At 40.4% G+C, this 18,997-nt stretch overlaps 1 protein-coding gene across 3 annotated transcripts in view; it reads right to left on the bottom strand.

Annotated features, from left to right (window-relative positions):
* Window positions 1-399: 399 nt before the first annotated feature.
* Window positions 400-18,997, bottom strand: part of PREPL (prolyl endopeptidase like) — a 48,127-nt gene continuing 29,529 nt past the window's right edge. For all 3 annotated transcript variants that reach the window (XM_075863223.1, XM_075863221.1, XM_075863220.1), the window contains exons 5-15: window positions 17,025-17,228; window positions 16,710-16,833; window positions 14,364-14,580; window positions 13,432-13,617; window positions 9,622-9,825; window positions 6,590-6,762; window positions 5,550-5,766; window positions 3,661-3,810; window positions 3,203-3,329; window positions 2,519-2,604; window positions 400-1,567 (exon numbers count right to left, since the gene is read on the bottom strand). In XM_075863223.1, coding sequence (XP_075719338.1) covers window positions 1,523-1,567; window positions 2,519-2,604; window positions 3,203-3,329; window positions 3,661-3,810; window positions 5,550-5,766; window positions 6,590-6,762; window positions 9,622-9,825; window positions 13,432-13,617; window positions 14,364-14,580; window positions 16,710-16,833; window positions 17,025-17,228 — 1,733 coding nt within the window. In that variant the 3' untranslated portion in view covers window positions 400-1,522. The remainder of the gene's footprint in view (window positions 1,568-2,518; window positions 2,605-3,202; window positions 3,330-3,660; window positions 3,811-5,549; window positions 5,767-6,589; window positions 6,763-9,621; window positions 9,826-13,431; window positions 13,618-14,363; window positions 14,581-16,709; window positions 16,834-17,024; window positions 17,229-18,997) is intronic.

The raw sequence follows: 18,997 nt of genomic DNA, 5'->3' as shown, positions 1-18,997 counted from the left end.
AGCGTGATCTCTGGAGAACACGCTGTGTCTGCACTGCCAGAAGCTGGGTGTTGACGAAGAGAAGTGGATGATGCCGATTCCTCAGCATCATACACTTCCATTCACAACGCCCAGCTAGTAAAACAAGTAAAAACGCCCCGATGTACACACAATACACGCCCAGTTGTACTTAACTTTAAACACGCCCAGTTGTACTTAAGGCTCATTTGCATAAATATAAAAATGGTCATAACTTGGACAAAAAAGCTCGTTTTTGAAAAAACAAAAACGTTACTCTTATCTACATTGCAGCGCCGATTTGCTGCAATACGAGATAGGGGTTTGAAAATCGGTGACAGGGCCTCTTTAAGAGAGACCGGTCAAGGCGACTATCAGAGAAGTCACAATACCAAACACCAATGTATAGACAACCAAAAATGCATATTCTGGTTTCTTTATTTCACTTTGTCATCAACTTCTTTGGGCGCCAGGGATTCAGTTTAGCACCTGCTGCCTGAAGGAGAACAGGACTATCATTAGGAGCCACCTATTCATCTATACCACTGTTCTCCTCTACACTATGGTCCATAGAGAACACAGTCTGCAATGCAGGTGAATGTTCTTTATCTTGGTAATGAAAATGTAAAAAAAATAATATAGTATAAATGTGTTTCTTACAAAAGTCCCAAAAAAACAAGGCAGTATAATACATCTTAGTGCATGAAATGCTATTGCAACGTGACATAAAGCGAGTTCCTGCTTGGACAGTTTCCCCCGACATATAACAATATAACACTGCAAATTCCTCTACTCCTTTGCTGGCAGGAGATTTCCACAACACAGAGCTTCATATCTGAGGCCTGTGTGAACAGGACACAAGCCTCAGATTTATAACTAAAGGCAGCAGAAATGAGGTAGCAATAGATACGGTTATCAACGTCAAAAGTTCTTCTTAAAGGGGAAATCATCTTCTGAAAGGATGTGTGAGAAGTTTGTGAACTTTGACCATTACGAAATACAGACAAGTCATAGAATATTTCCTATAAATGCTTCTTTCAAGGTGTAAACCAGTCAAAGGATCTTCGATACGTCATCGATACATGTGAGAAGATCACATTGGAGGAGTGTGTGATCTCAGACCACCAGTGATTTTCACAATGACAAGTTTTATAGCACGATCAAACCCCCTCTGGCACTGCTCAGAGATTTAGATACTGAAAATCTGACAAACGGCCCAAAACAGAAATCTGAGAAGTGACAAAGGGTATTGATGGTTGGATTCAATTCTAGAAATCAGGGGTGGTCACGTGATATTTTCACATTTATCTAAGACATATCAGAAAATTGGTTTAACTGGCTCACTGCTGTAAAAGAAGCATTCCTAGGAAATCTTAGAGCGGTCCGTATTTAGAACCACATTGATTTTTGCGGCCCTGAAGGAGATACAGAATTACTTCCAAATGCTACAACAGCTATTTATTTTTCTTTGCTCCATACTATGTAATTCGCTTTTCACATATTCCCATTTCTAAACGTTCTTCTCCTAAACTTTCAATTCTGTGTGTAGAAAAGTAAGATGAGTGGCCACCTGAAAAGAAAAAGAAAAAAATCTGTGACGGATTCTGCAAGGCAATGGAACAATTTAATCATCTTCCGCTAACTTAAATTCAATGTATCTGATAAAAACTACATAGGATAGTCTCAAAAATCATTCCCTGCATTATTTTTGACTCAATGCTATTCTACTGTACAAGCATTTTTCCAAAAATGTCACACACATTATGTGTATATACACACACACACACACACACACACACACACACACACACACACACACACACACACACACACACACACACACACACACACACACACACACACACACACACACGTATGTGTATATATATCTCACTTGAGAAAGGCTCCTGTGTTGAGCTGAAACGTCGTGTGTATATGGACCAATAAAGCACCTTTTTCTACCTTGCTCATACCTTGGAGTGCTGCCTGATTTTTGGATTATATATATATATATATATATATATATATATATATATATATATATATATAAAACTTGGGGATGCACGATGCATTAAAATTTTGATGCCATTTCAATGAGGTGCACTGGGAGACTGTTCAATAGTAGATTTAAGTATTTTGATACTAAGCTGTGCATCCACACAGCTTGCTATTAAAATACATGAAGAGAACATGTCCGCGCACAGTACAGCACCTGCGATGTCCTCTTCCTTCAGTGACCGCCCCACTCGTCATTAGTCCTTGACACTTCACATGCTGCGCTATTCTGTCGAGTGAAATCACGGAAACCTCGATGGGAAGCCGACGGAACCCATTAAAGTAAATGGGTTCCGTCAGCAACCGTTGGTTCCGTCGTTCCCTTGTTCTGCTCCTCTGACAGAGCAGAACAACGGAATACACCAACGCAGGTGTGAACCCAGTCTAAAGTGTACTTCTGGTTTATTACTTTGTAATCATTTATCTCCAAAAGCGATCACATGTGAGTTGTGTCTATTACTGTTACCTTCTTCAAGGAATCCTCCCAAGACAATGAATCACAGTGACTACCTCCAGGCTGAACATTCAGCAATATATTTGGCATCCTCCAATCTGAAATAACATTGTTCTTCTTATAGAAATATTGAATATCAGCATAATATATATTGAAAAAATCCCTGTAGACATGTGCCTCAGTGTGTCCTATTAGAAAACGTTTTCTTAATAAAACTTGTATGTCAGTTTAGATTCTAGCTTCTCACGTTGTCATGTGGGCATTTCTAAAAAGTCTCAATAGCGACCAAAAAACGTTGGTCGTTAAGACGTAAAAAAAGTTAATACATTTTTTTTAAATAAAATTATTATTCTTGGGGTTCTGATCCAAAAGGCTAAAACTGCTGTCCTTATCATTGGACATCTGCAAACGTATAGATACATTAGTAACTAGGTGTTACCATTCACCTTATCATTAGGGTGTCTCTACACTCTTGGACAGAGTCACGGCAATGGGTAATACCTAGTTGTCAATTATTTCAAACATTTCAGGAAGGATAACAGAGGAACAGCCCAATGCAGAGTTTTAAGAACAGATTGTCAGCAATGGAGAGCTGACGGGTCCTCTAACTCATTATGAATATTAGATGTAGGTCAGTGAACTGTTTTTGGCTAGGTGCTGCTGCTCTGCCTCTAGTATTTCCACCTTACTACCCACCTGGAAAAGCGGATGCCTGGAAATGGCAGAGTGACGCGGTCCTGAGCTTTTTCACATATTGTAGTAATCCACTTAATGGGACACGCTGATCGTTCTCATAAGCCGTGATCAGAACAGAGGGATAATTCTACAGGAAAAGAAAGAAAAGCAGACACCAATATGACAGGGACTCGTGTAATGGGATCAGTTCATAGGTTTCCAACAATTGTCAGGTCCCATTAATGCCATATATCATGAATTTTGCTGTATTCGGAGATGTTGTGAAGTGACAGGTCAGAGATCGATATCCATCATAAAAGATGGTCACTACGGCATTCACACATCTTAGAGCAACGTAATGACTGTTCTATATTTTTAGGAAAGCAAGTCCAAATTTTTAGAAAACTGCTCAGGTTGATCAAATCGAGCTAAATGGAAAAAAGTGACTTTTACAATAACGGTACTAGTATTGCTCCTACCTGTGCGCGGATGTTCTGATAAGGACAATAGGCTTGCAGAGATCTGTAGTGTTGTATGTTAGTCTGTGGACTGCCCCATTCTTCTTGCTCTTCAAGTGTGAGTGGTAAAGATGCGTCCATCATTGTAGACAGCACATTAAGGAAAGGTGCCTGGCAAAGAAGTTAGCACGGTCATTTTGCTATTGCGCTTGGTTAATAACAGTGTGCTGTCCATTTACAAATGTAAAAAATACCCTCATAATATGACAAGAAAAAAAACAATGCTTAAAGATGTTTTCTGGGACTTCAATATTAAGGACCTGACTTAAGGATAAGGCATCAATATTGGATTGGAGGGGAGGGGATCTAACTCCTGGCACCCCTGCCGATCAGCTGAATGAAGGGGCCGCACTCACCACTTCATTATCTACGTGCCGCCGTACATACGGTTGTGGCTATTCCTGGTAATAGAACCATACCGAAGAAAAGAAAATAGAGCATAACGTCTGAGTATACAAGAATATATCAATTTTATTTATAGAAAATAACATACAATTAAAAACACATCATAAGAAGACTCTAGTACTATTACCGTGATACATCATACAGCACAGGACAATATTACCTAACGAAATGGTATATAGGGCAAAACCATATATGCTACCCACACAAATAGATATGTAATGTATCTCATCCAAGTGGATTATATACTGATAATCCACAGTGTCCTCTCAGTTAATAAATACAGTGGATATTACCAGGTCACAAGGGAGTCACATAGGGAGAATCAGTACATAAACGGTGAGCAGTTATAGTAATGCAGTCTTACCCATTCAAAACAAGAGTGTCAACATACGTCCGTGCTGAACGGTCCACAGAAAACCCCAACGCGCGTTTCGCTGTTTTTGGTCGCTTCCTCAGGGGGTACCAAAGCGACCAAAAACAGCGAAACGCGCGTTGGGGTTTTCTGTGGACCGTTCAGCACGGACGTATGTTGACACTCTTGTTTTGAATGGGTAAGACTGCATTACTATAACTGCTCACCATTTATTTACTGATTCTCCCTATGTGACTCCCTTGTGACCTGGTAATATCCACTGTATTTATTAACTGAGAGGACACTGTGGATTATCAGTATATAATCCACTTGGATGAGATACATTACATATCTATTTGTGTGGGTAGCATATATGGTTTTGCCCTATATACCATTTCGTTACGTAATATTGTCCTGTGCTGTATGATGTATCACGGTAATAGTACTAGAGTCTTCTTATGATGTGTTTTTAATTGTATGTTATTTTCTATAAATAAAATTGATATATTCTTGTATACTCAGACGTTATGCTCTATTTTCTTTTCTTCGGTATGGTTCTATAATCATGGAGCAGTCTGATACATTATGGGGGGAAGTTGGTCTCTTAAACTTTACCTAGCCTGTAACCAATATACGCTTGGAGTCTATTTATCTATTCCTGGTAATGCAGCTCACACCCAAAATTATAGCATTTAATAGGTAATAATCTTATAAAATATAAAAGGTATGAATTCTCGATCTAGATAATTGATTGACAATTGATAGTCAATTCATAGAAAAGACCATTAAGTGCTTGACCATTGGTGGGGTTTCAAAGGGTATGCAGGGCTCACGTCATTGTTTATCCAGGCACAGTGACGTCCAATCCCATGTGGATGAGCCTGGTATACACCGGAGCCCATTCTAGTGAACGGGGTTTGAAATGCAGTTTCGGGCAAAGCCACACTCATTGGGCTTTGTTCTGTTGATCGGTGGAGGCCCAAGGGACGGTTCCCAACCGATCGTACATTAGGGGCTTATCGTAAAAATATGCTATTATTAGAAGAGCCCGGAAAACCCCTTTAAAGTATAGCAATGACAGATAGTGTGATACCTCCAAGATCATTGCCTTGAAAAGCCATGGCCTCGAATTGCATAGTGCACCAGCCAGGACTCCACCGGCACTAGCAGCTTCCAACGCTGTCCGAGATGGCTTAGAAAATCCCAGATCATGTACATGTACTATACTAGCTTCCAGGTCATCCAGGCCATTCTGCTTCTTCTCCAGATTACCCTGTTTATGCCAGTTACAGCCCAGTTCTCCACCACCTCTGTAAAAACAGACCAGTTACTAAAGTGCATACATCAAACTTAAGTTGAGTGAAGGAAGGAAATAAATCCTGCTTAAAAATCCATATGTTCTGCATAATTATCACACTAAGCGCCCACATATATAAAAGGATGCACAGTTCTTTGAAAGCCACGGTTCTCTTTGAAACTAAAACTATAGATTAGAATATAATAAAAAACCGAATGAACATTTTTTAATATTCTCGATCAGGAAAATGAAGCCACAACCGCTATGAAGATATATTGTAGCCCAAAATTTTGGACCTAAAAAACACAAGCTGTTACTATTCATTTGGGTATTTCTGAATGTCCATCTTGTAACAGCACTGGAATAATAGCAGATGGAATGGTTCCCTATGAAAAAATTGACATTTTTAAATTGCAAATAGTATTTTTTATTTAATTTTTTTAATTAAAGGGTTTGTTTGGCTCTAGAAAACCTGTATGCCCCCATTCAAGACCCTCATATTAAGCAGAGCGGAGATCGCCTCTTGATCTGGAGGAACCAACATATCCATGTATTATGTGAACAGCCCATAGATTTAACTGAGAACCATGTAATGCTTCCTTTTCCCTGTGGGGGTGCTACAAGGGAATTGAACGATTGCTAATGGTTTACTTCATGGATTACAGCTGATCACTTGGGTTCTAAGCAGCGGTACACCCTGTTATTATTGTAAGGCTGCCCCCCCCCCCCCCTTTAACAAAAGAGCCGCAATTTGCTTTTAATTCTACCACTTTTACAATATTTGCCAGAACATATATCCAAAGTTTGAGACTTTACTTTTGTCATTTGCACACTACCTTACATGACAATAGGCCAATATCCAGCCATCCTCAACCAGCATTCTCTTCTCAGGTTTAAAGCTCATATTCAAATCCATGCCATAAGCCCCATAGACATGAACTAGTAGGGGTCTCTCTGCGAGACCACTGTCTGCTTTATAAAAAACTGTGACTTGCACCAATGTCCCATCCTGTTAATAGAAAACAATGGACAAACATTGGAGAGATTACATTTATAACAAAAAAAACACAATTACAAAAAAAAACAAAAAACAATTTGAAATAAACTTATTATATGTGAATAAATCTTACAAACATTGGAGTAAGTTGAAGCTCCTAGGCTAACATAAAATCCAAAGTAGGGCCCACCCATCTATCACAGGTGTATGATCCCGTGGCAGAGGGGCCTTTAGCCTCCATCAGGTACCAGGGTCCAGGTGTAGCTTTTACCTTTGATAAGGTCCAGATAAAACAGTCATATAGTGCCCAGAACAATAGAACATATAATCAGGTCTCCCAACCACCCTGCTTTTCTTGGGAAAATGTCCCATTAAACGGACCGCCGAATGGAGCGGGCCTATCCAAATGTACACCGATATGGGTGTTCCTGGGAGGTTTTGTTGGTATTCCTGTGTGGATTGGGGCAGAGAAAAAAATTCCCACAAATAAGGATTTAAATGTTGGGAGCGGTGCACAAAATACTACACAGTGCCCAGCTAAATAATGTCATGCAAAGCCACTTTATCTTACCAGGCCTGTGGCTTCCACAGTCCGCATACTTACACAGGCATTTGTGTTAGTCTGCACCAAAAAATGTGGGCCACATACAGATGCCCCACCCATATATATCACCAATTGGTGTTTTAGAAAAAAATAATTCTGTCTGTAGGCAGGATTTCATACACAAAAACATGTGCTATTACTATTACACTGCTTTTATTTGCTGTAGACATGGGAAGAAAAAATAATTTGTGCCCAAATTTATGAATAATTAACTAGCATATGGTCATCTTAAAAGAAAAACCGCATTACATTGATGAAACCGCAGTAATACTGAAAACATTTGTACTGTATAACTTATTTTTAATGATGTCCCACAATGCATCATTTCTGACTGCAAATTTTTTTCTTAGTCATCATGGAAAGCAACTCTACACGTGTTTTCCTGAAGTGGCACCACTTTACTACAGTTTCATTATTGGAGTTCAATGTACGGATAGTCTGCAGTAAGCTCCCCTAGTGGTGGCTGCAGGCAGACATAAACCTGTAATTTGAAGGTTTTTTTTAGTTTTTTATTAAATGTACACAAATGGTTACTAATGTGCTGTCTGTAGCTGAAATGCCTCTGTAAGCCAGTCTCACATGACCATGCTATCTACAGAACAGCTCCATTCACTGGAAAGAAGCTATGCAGTGACTAGGAGCTCCGTTGTGCAGAGACCAACCCTTTAAAGTGATTTTCTAACTATTCTAACCATATTTGCAGTGACCTGGCAGTACAGATGGAACCAATCATGGGCTTAAATGCCACCGTAGCTGTGTCCCAGGTCTTACACAGAAAACCATCCACTTTTTTTTTTTATCAATGGGTTCCTTGATGAACCCCATACAAAGAGGATTTACGGGATACTTTGAATATGTGCACATCTATTTTAGGGGCCTGATTTCTCTCTCATCGAAGGGATATTTACACTTCACTGATTTGGGAATGTACAACTTTCTGTCCTGCTTCTTCTACTCTTTCAATCAGATGGAAAAACGTTTTTTATGAATCGGGAATACCCGTTTTTCTACAGGAGCCCCAAACAATGTACTGAACTGATGAATGTTTCCTTAGAATTCTCTAACTTTTTCGTAGCCCTGATTGATTTCATGAGCTGTTCAGCCTCCATAGGAGAAAAAGGGTCCTGCACACAGAATCTGGAACCGAAGAAAATAAAATCGGTCCATTTCTCCGCTTTCTAAAGCCAATTCCTCTTCCAAACTGGACTCGACTGACAAGCAGTCAGAGGAAAAAGTGCTCGATTTGTCGACACGTTAAAGAACGTTAATGACATTATTTACTTCAGACCATATCAATGTCTTTGATGAGAGGAGACTCCTCCTACACAACTTTCTAACACAATCAGGGCATAAAGACTTAGAATATGAAGCAGATACATGGTTCTTTGTTCAACACCTTCCAAGGGGCCATCATGTGCATCATATTAGTATAGAAATATACTCAAAGGAACCTTTTGGCTTGCCTTATACCTGTCCTAGAGGTTGCCTAAGGGGCATCTTCCCTGGCATCCACAGTATTTCTGAGCCATTGAGTAGAGTCAGTCAATAATATTTGCAATAAGTAGGGGGCCAACACAAACTGCTGGGCCGGATAGAAAAAATAAAAATAAAAATGTACCCAGAGCCGCTGGAACGACAGAGCTGGGTGCTCGTCGTCCACACCTCTTCCGTCTGGCTCTACCCTGCCAGGGACCTCCAGGTCATTCAGGCAGCACATTCTGCCACACGAAAAAGCTTCACCCGGGTAGACAGGAGCTTGCAAAAGATGGCAATGGAAGGTCCTTTGATTGGTCTTACCAAAATCATGCCACCGGACTCAAGCATGAGGTGAGGGAAGATGCCCCTTATGCTACTGGAACGCTACAGGCACTCTAGCAGGAGTTGGGCTTCCGAGGGTACCATATGTGAAAGCCGCTGGTCCAATGCATTAAATCAGGGTGCTCAGTAGTGCTCCCACCAGGTCTCCAATTAAGGGACAGGAAACCACTGGGGCGAGACAGAGGAGGTGCTTAATTTTATACCAAGGTTTTCTGTTCCTAGGGGGAGGTTTCTCTCTCATAGTGCCATTGTGGGAGAAAGTAAAAAAAACATCTCCGAGCGCTATAAAAGTAATACAAAATGGTGTACAAGGGTGGACATTCACGTTAAAAAGCAGTACTACAAAGATGGCACACCTAAAACCAACCTAAGCGGGTTGGAAAGTTGTAAGTGACAGCGTGAACACAGTTAATGCATCCAACTTTTTATGTGAAAGGATGAAAGCAGACCTTGCTCTTGGCTTTCATTCGCACAATGTGACAAGCCTCGCTCCCCTCGCTGTTGTAACCGGCTTCTATTGACAATCTTTTGTCTAGTACAGAATAAGAAAACCTAACCGGGTGATGTACAGGAGACTCAATGTAAAAGCCGATTGTGTTTGTCCTCTCCTCTGGATGCAGATCAGGTTGGAGCGCACAAGCCCACGTTGGAAGCTAGATAAAAAAATAAAAATACATTTTATTTAGAAAATTTCATTGTTTTCCCCCCCATACGAAATCCTGCCTATGTACGATAGATTTAATCTGGAAAGCTGTTTCACCTCAATTCATATGATAATTATATATACGGATATCAGAGCAAAAGAAAGCCTTACGCTCGCAGAACAAAACGCTGGTTGACAGTGGCATAGCTTAAATGGTTCACTGCACTCAACTTGTTAATAACCTTTTTATTTAAACACTATAATGAAATTCAATCACTATTTCAATTAAAAAGAAAACTATGAAACAAGTCATGATTTTCTTGTCAAATTAAATTTGCTCTGTGAAGTGATATTTAAAGTCACATTTCATCTACAAAAAGGGAAAATGTTGACTCTTCTACCTACTGAAAGTGAACAGGCTGCCAATGTACGGTGAGGTCAGGCAGCTCCCGCAATTCATCTGTTGCTAGGCCTGTCTTTATGATCTGTTGTCCTTAAAGTGCCCCCTACCCATATGAAAAACGTATACTGCACCATAAAGGTGGGTCAAATTCACATGGATTAGAATGAATTACACTTGTTTTTCAAAGGGACTGTCTGGAATCAGAAAAAAGGTTTTTCTTTCCTTCCAGAAACAGTGCCACACTTGTCTTTGGGTTGTGTCTGGTATTACAGCTTGAATGAGTGTGGTGCGGTTTAATGGAAAGAAAACAAAACAACAATCTTGGATAGCCCCTTTAAAACAGAGGTAGAACCATCCATACAAAGGTTAAGGGGCCTACAAATCGCTTTGAACTGGAAATGTGCTCCACCAGTTGACTCCACCCTTTTCCTAGTGAGGTACGAAAGCCATAAATTTTTCGATCCAATTACATGACTATTAATTTTACAATGTATCAATAGCTGTTTGAGCACTATGCTTCTGTTACAAAGACCAAATTACTCTGCTTTCCGCCACATAGCCGAAGAGTAAAAATGATAATATTCTGTCTGCCCCCAACTGACACTAGAGGGCACTCAGGAGCTTAATTATGGATTATATCCCAAAATCTTAAAATCTCAGACAGCCGACCCCTGCCACAAATAGCAGGGATTGAAGAACACTCACTTTGTAACTAAACAGTCCTAATATCGTCCTTAAAAGGGGTTACCTCACGATTAAATGTTACATTTTTCTGTTAGATCATGCGATACTTTACAATATTCTATTGGACTATTTTTAAAAAAAATGCTCCTGTGTGTAGATATAGCTCTTACATACTTGTTATGGCGCCCCCTGCTGTTCTTTTAATGTCTCCAGTGTCGGTGACCAGACGTGCACAGTAGACCAGTCCCACGACCTGGACCCTCTTGTCCAGGTGGTAGTGATTTCTGGCGTTGTGTAGGCCAGCTAACAAGAATCGGTGTCTTATTATTAGCTAGAAGTTCTGAGAGATTCAAACAAAACAACAGGGGGCGCCATATCAAGTATGTAACAGCAATATCTAGATACAGTAGTATTATTTTAAAAGGTTTTCATTTGGGATTTTTTTTTTTTGTCTGATCGAATTGATAAATGTAATATTTAATTGTAGGACAACCCTTTTAAAATTAAGGGGACAACCCACGAGGGAGCGGTCATGGCAGCCATATGGTTTATAAAAAACGCTAATAAAAAAAAGAGCTACAAAACAACTAATCAGAAAATAAAATTATATTTAGTTTTTTTTTTTTTAAGAAATACACTTTAAAGGCCATGTAAACCTTCGGTGGGCATTTTTTTAAATAAATGGGTCAGTTTGTTTGGTGTAACTTTTTAGACTTTATTAAAAATTTGTTTTACTTTTTTTAGATACAGCGGTTCTGTATTCTCTGTACAGAACAGATGTATCCAGAGCTAAATCCTGTTGCCCTCAGGTCCGCAGATCCAAGTTCATAATTTAGATGTGATAGATTACAGGTGGAACCTGCGTGTCAGACACACACGACCCATTTACACTGAACCCGTCAGATCCACGGGACTGACTGTTTCATGTCATAGCGAGAGATACAGCTGCTCTGTGTACAGAATTTTTAATAAAGACCAATTAAAAAGTTACACCTAACACACTGACTGACCTATTTATTAATAAAAAAAACAAATAAAAAAAAAAAACATTGCCCATCAAAAGGTTTCGTTTTTAAGGACATTTACAAAAAAAAATATATATATATATATATGTATTTTTTTAATACTATAGTGTATTACACTAAAGAAAACCGCAAACTAAAGTGGAGAAAATTGCGCACTGTACTTTATTTTTATTCGATTTTTTTTCTAGTAAAAGTTTTACTGTTTAAGCGGAGTTGTCCTTTAAGATTGTGAACAGATGACATTTGTTTCAGATAGACCCGGCTTATTCTCCATCGCAGCATTCTTAAAATGATGAGAAATACGCGGAACGTTAATCTACAGTCAACGACTATGATTTTTGAGTAAAGTAATGCTTTTAGGGGTAAAATGTAGCTTCTGAAAATATTCCATTCCGGTTAAATAACATTATATTCAGCAAGTAATTCTATTCAGTCCTATTATTTCCCTCTCTCGGTCTCTGATTATACGCCCTTGGCGGACTCGCTCTTGTAATCTAGCCAGTTTGATTCCAGCTAGCGATCTCGTGCTACAGGTTGGCTCTTTAGCATTTAGTCACTTGAAATTGGTGCCTTGGATCGGAGAGCTGAAGAAAAACCATTGAGCAACACGAGAAACCTTTTCTTGGCACATGTACACTTGGTGGTTTGGAGCTATTATGTGTAGGATTCTCAAGGCATTTAGAGAAAGAAGAAAAAAAGAAAAATCAGTATTCATTCTCCGCAAGCTGCTGAAAGGCCAGAACTTCCATTCTCCCGGCTCTACTAAACATAACAATTCAACACAACAAAAAAAAAAAAATTTTGTAACTGCAAGCACATTTACAATTTGATTACATTCTATTCATTTAAGGCCTCATCGTGTGTTTTTTTTTTTTTTTATCATTTATGTTTTAACAAAAAAAAAAAAAAAAAAGAACATAGAAAAGATGTGAGGCCAGCACGTAAATGATCGCATGAGATGTACGCAGACGTTGCAGTGGTGTATACTCATCCCAGGAGGCCAGCTGAAACGGTCACACAAAAAATGACGGTAAATACCAGCTCTTGTGTAAGGGGACAATGAGGGCTCTATTATAGAAAGCACAGATCGGGTCTTTGTGAAAACGGACAGTATGATTTGTTGATCTGTCGTCCACAACTTTGGCTCATATTGGATAAATGTTTGACAGTTTTTGTGTAGAAGGGGTTATCTAATTTGGACAATTGGTTTTTGTTAGATTGTTTCCCATAGGCCGACTATCTACTGGGACCTCAAGCGATCAGCTGTAATCTATGAAGGAATCCAGCAGCAAGCGTTCAACCTCCCTGCAGCGCCATCACAGGGCAAATGAATCACTACACAATCCCCATTGAAAATTAAGGGACTGTTCGTGTCACGAAGGTACCTGCACAGCAAAAAGATGCTCCTTCTAGCTGGCAATAATTATAGACTTTATGATAAATAATAAAAGCAAAAGCCGAACAAATACAATCCGTGATGTGAGGCAGAGAACACACAATGTACCTTCACAGAGCCAGAAACCGTCTCTCCGGAGAGGGAAGTCACCTCCATGTACAGCTCATTCCTCTGTTTAGTGAACAGAACACAATGATCCTCCAACATCTCCATGTCCAACAGTCGGGATTCTGCAGGTAACTGGTATATGGGCTTCCACTGCTGAATATCACTGTTTAGCGGAGTCGTCATCAACTGCAGCATAAATGGAGAAATCTCAAGTTAGATACTGTATATAGACACTGTATAGATCGCTAACAGATAGAACTATATGAAATTCCTTTAATCCGGCATCTGATAATCTGCCACGTTTCCAACACAGAACTGCGGAACAGAATGTGGAACGTCACAACAATCATTGACGGGAAAGAGAAATCATAGTAGCAAATGTGATGTAATGAAATTTAAGGTGGTCTCCCTGGAGGTTTTATATACATTCCTATGAATATTTGATAGTTTGGTACCTATCGATTTCATTGATGCTGGATTAAAGACATTTTACTGTAAACATTGCTATGTATACGGTGAAATTGCTTTACACCAGGATTGAAAAAAAATAAATATATAAACATTTTTCCGCACAAGGAATACCTAGGATTCCCCAGCAACCGCCCAAACAAAGCAGCTACTTCTCTATTCGGGTATACAGGGCTCAATATGAGCAATGTATTTTTTGGTTTCAGTGACTAGGAACTACTTATTTACATACAGGAGAAGAACCTGCCGATGGCACCGCATATAGGAGAGCGCAGTGACATCAAAGGAAGCCTGTTCTTTTACATAGGGCAGACGGGAATGTGTTAATTTTTGCCGTTCATTGTCAGCAACGACAGGCCCTCTTATACATACGAGTCCGGTGATTCATACATCTCCAGCGTTACATGCGTCTAGTGTCTTTCTGAACACAGTAAAATCAAATTTGCAGATAAAAAAAAAATCACCCTGTACTCGGCAGACTCTCCGTACGTCGTGAGAATATAGAGACAACCATTCCTGTGCTCCACGTGATAAACAACACCAGGCAGCCGGGATTGCACCAGGACAGGGGGTTTGTGAGGAGAGGTGCAGTCAATAAGCCAGACCTCAGAAGATGTTTTACTGTTACTATTGATGGTGAGAAAGCAGCGGTCTCTGGTTTTATACAGGTCTACGAAAAACCTGGAATGTATAAAAAAAAAACAACAAGGTAAATAAAGTGAATGCAGCATTTTTGCCCCAGCGTTATTGTGTCTCCTGATAAGTCTGGACAATCACTTTAAATGGAATGAATAGTGTAATACAACTCTACGAGGAAAAGGTGTATACTGGAATTCCCTAATATACAAAGTAAAGGTGACAGAAATAAATCCCACAGACTGTCTTTTGCCATTTTTGTGGAATGGTTTATGGAATGGTGGACTGGTTATTGGGCCTTGGGAGGTGTAGAATTAGAAAAAAGTTATAGTACTTAGCACAGCCTACCTGTACTTACAAAGCAGATGGTCACCAGAATACAACGTCCTATTATTAATAGCAGCATATTCCGGCAGGTCCGCTAGCTATTGAGCCATTTGGTTAATATCAGCTGACACACAGCATACAAAAGGACTCAATTAGGATTCTGCTGTATTCATGATGGCGCGCTACCCATGCATTCTCCCGCCCACCTCAACATCGCCTGATGGCCACCGTATATGTGCCTGAATACACGGCGGCGGTCAGTCAAAGTTGAGGGGGTGACTAGAGCGGACTACTAATACGAGGACACTGTATGCTGTGCTAGGAAGGTGGTTATCCGGTGACATAAAATGGATTGCCTATCCTCAGGCTAGATCATCATTATCTGATTGGTGGGGATCGGACTCTCAGCACCCCTGCCAATTTTGCTGTTTGAAGGGGCTGCTGTACTCTGGTGAGCGCTGCTTCCCCTTCATTGCTTACACAGCTCCGTGCTGCACAATGCCAACAAATTCGTAGCGGCCCAGTATCACAGCTTCGTTTATACACTTGAATTGGGTTACTGTGCACAGCCACTACAAATGTTGTACAGAACGGAGCGGTGTAAACAACCAAGGGGAAGAAGTGGTGCCGCGGCCCTTCTAAACAGCCGATCGGCGGAGTCAAACCCTCACCATTCAGATACTGATCCTCAGGATAGGCCAGCAATTTTAAGTCACCTGATAACCTCTTTAAACAAATGGTTCAATATTTTTTGGGCTGTTTGGGTCACTATTTTCTGATGACTGCTTTAAATGAATAAACACCATTGTGACCGCTAATTTAACTAAACTGCAGGGGTCAGAATGCTTTTACTAGAAAATATTATTTTCACTTGAATCCTATTTTTGGTCCTTAAGACTTCGGTACATCACTAAATACATATAAAATCCAGTAGAAGGATCCCCTAAAGCTGAAACACATATGCAAAATAAAAAAGTGTATGTTGAATTGGCATTGCATTTTGGGTCATCTTCCTCAGGCTGCTCTAGCCTTAGAAAATTGATATAAAATTCCCTTATATGAATGTCAAATAACCCAGAGCATGTGACAATGCAATACCCATCAAATCCCATTATCCCTTGATTAAAGGGGTATTCCCAAGATTACTATCGATCAGCTATCCACTGTTAGAGACCCCAACGATCACTACAATTGGGGTCCCGAATCCCACGCTCAATGCAACACCAAAGTGAGGAGAACTTTGAGTGGAGGACAAGCATGCACGATGCCGCTTTATTCAAAGTCTATGGGACTGAAGAAGAAAGACTATTGCCGTTCTCGCTCTATTACCTTCAGTCCCATAGACATTGGGGCGGATTTATAAAGACTGGCGTTTCATACGCCAGGCTTAATATAAAGATTGCTGGAGTAAGATGCGTCTAACTTATTAAGAGACACACTTTTTAAAAGAAATTAGGCATGCCTCGGGCCGTCCATGCTTCTGAAAGGAAAATCTACGCCAGCCAAGAGCACAAAAAACACCAAAGGCGCAAAATTTTTACGGAAAAAAAACTCAGTTTGCCCTAAATTTCCCTTAATAAATCTGCCCCCTTGAATGGATTGGCTGGGCACACGCTCGCCCTCTGCTCCATTTCAAGCTCCTCCTCACTATGGGAGGTGAAGTGATGAGGAACAGGAAGTATGGGACCCCCTAATCTAGTGATCGGTGGAGGTCCCGGCGATCACACATTTATCACCTATCCTGTGGATAGATAATAAATGTTAACCTTAGAAATAACACTTGACAGGACTCAGATTAGCAAGGTCGCTGCTAAATTTAATCATTCAGATAGTTCACCTCCAATTACCTGGGATCCTTCTCGTAATAAACCAGTCTGGTGGTGCTTTCTCCACTGAATTCTGTTGCATACACCGAGCGGCACTGGAGCGTATCCTGCTTGGTGTGAAACAGGACACGGTCTGTAACCCACTCTGTAGAGCAGACCAAGCAATTAGATGTCGATCATATGTGTCATTTGTCAAAGCACAGAACAAGCTCCCACTAGGTTTACCGATCTATCCAATAAAACCAACGGATATAAACACTGGTTCAGTCAATATAAACTGCATTAGATATTATAAGCGGTTAATGTCGCCTCCATAGCCACGGCTGTATCACTTACCACAACTAAATACATTTGGTATGCTGCATACGATTTGTGGTCGCTCCACCACTTTCACCACAACGCAGGTGGACTCCTCCCGATCCAAGCCTTTCAGAGTCACAGCCAAAAAAGTCTGATTAGGAGATACCCGGATGCGCTGAATTACATGATCCTGTAATCCAGCATCTTCAGGACTAAACAAGGTCTCTAGGCTATCCTCTCCTGTAAGCAATTCATGAAAAAAGATTAATACATGAACGAACGTCAAATAACAGGTCTATCAATGTCTAAATAAAGAACGCAAAACTGGGGTTCACAGGGAAAAGAAAGGCTTAGATGTGACCCAATTACTACATACAAATATAGAAAATGTCCTTACAGACTTCAGTATAAAAAGCTGCAATACTTGGCACAACCACATGTGCATGCATGCCACTATCAGGTACGGCACTGGGCTGGGGTGCGCCTACGAGTGCCAAGAGGGAGGGACCCCCCAATGATCTCACATGAATGACCTATCCGAAGGTAAAATCCCCCCCCAAAAAAAAAAAATGCAGAAAAGTCATGAAGAAAGTGTTTTGAGGTGCGGCTTTAAAATCCTCAGCACGTCAATATATGCTGCATATTCCGAGCGGCGATGCTGCGTTTGGCCCATAGATTTGAAAGGGGAGCATAAATTTCGCACTAAAATAGCATTTACGCAGCGGAAATGCAGTAAAAACTGCTGGAAATCTGCAGGTGCACATAAAGTTTGTTATATTCAATGCATCACATTAAATCCGCAGATTTCTGTGATTGATTAACCTGCGTTTTTTGGGGGGCTTTTAAGACTCCACTGCAGATTTTCTGTTGCTCTTCTGCCTTTGTGAACATACCATTAAGGCCGGGTTCCAACGGGTCAGATACGCTGCGTAAAAATGTAGTCCTAACAAGGTAACGTCATCCCATGTGACCGCCGGTCATTGCAGGAGGCCGGACTGGACGAAGAAACACAGACTTCTGGGTAAGTATCCCTTTTTCCGTAGATGCGACGTAATCACTGCGAATAAGCCGCGACACTTGGCTTTCGGTTGCGGGATTTGGATCCCCATTGAATTCAATGGGGAGAACCGACAATAGAAAAGCAACGAAAACGCAGCATAAATTTACATGCTGCGGATTTCAATTCCGCACAGCAGGTCAATTTATTAACGTTTACGCTGTTTTTTTTTTCGCAGTGTGAGATTTTCTACATGTCATCCACTTTGCTGCTACTGTAAATGCTCTGGATATTCTGCAATGGATTTCATTGCGGAAAATCTGCAGTGAAATACAGTCGCTGCAGTTTGGATGAGATTTAAACAAAACTCATCCACACACAGAGCGGAAAAAAACTGCCGAAAAAGCGTTCATAAATTAATTTTTTTTTGTTTTTTTAAAAGAGAATCATTGGGCCTCATTTATCAAAACGGTCTAAAAGAAAAACGGCCCTTGTTGTCCTTAGCAACCAGCGTAGCTGTCATTTTTCCAGAGCAAGTTAAAAAATAAAAGCTGCATTGTGATTGGTTGATATGGGGGACATGGACAGTTTCTCTTATTAGACAGTCTTGATAAATGAGGCACATTTATGAAAACGGTCTAATGAAAACAGGCCTGGTTAACCATAGCAACCAATCACAGTGCAGCTTTCATTTCTTTAACTTGTCTGGTCAAATGAAAGCTGTGCTGTGATTGGCTGCTAAGGGCAACAAATAGCCAGCTTTCTTGTTAGACAGTTTTCATAAATGAGATGTTCCTAGAACCGCTCCTATGGAAAACCCCATTGTGGTTCTAAAGGGTAAAAAAGTGAAACTAGACGTTTAAAAAAAAAACATTTGACGTCATAGTAACAGGTCAGATGTTTTGATTAGGGGGGGGGGGGGGGGGTCCGAGCACTGAAACCTCTACCATTCGCTAAAACAATGCAGCAGAAGTCCTTGGGTGAGCGCTGCTTCGTATCTGATTGGCTTTCC

Source organism: Rhinoderma darwinii, chromosome 4 (assembly GCF_050947455.1).
Source record: "Rhinoderma darwinii isolate aRhiDar2 chromosome 4, aRhiDar2.hap1, whole genome shotgun sequence".
In the NCBI taxonomy this organism is placed as follows: Eukaryota; Metazoa; Chordata; class Amphibia; order Anura; family Rhinodermatidae; genus Rhinoderma; species Rhinoderma darwinii.
The sequence above is the reverse complement of the archived record's forward strand: the minus strand, read 5'-3'. Positions and strand labels throughout refer to the sequence as shown.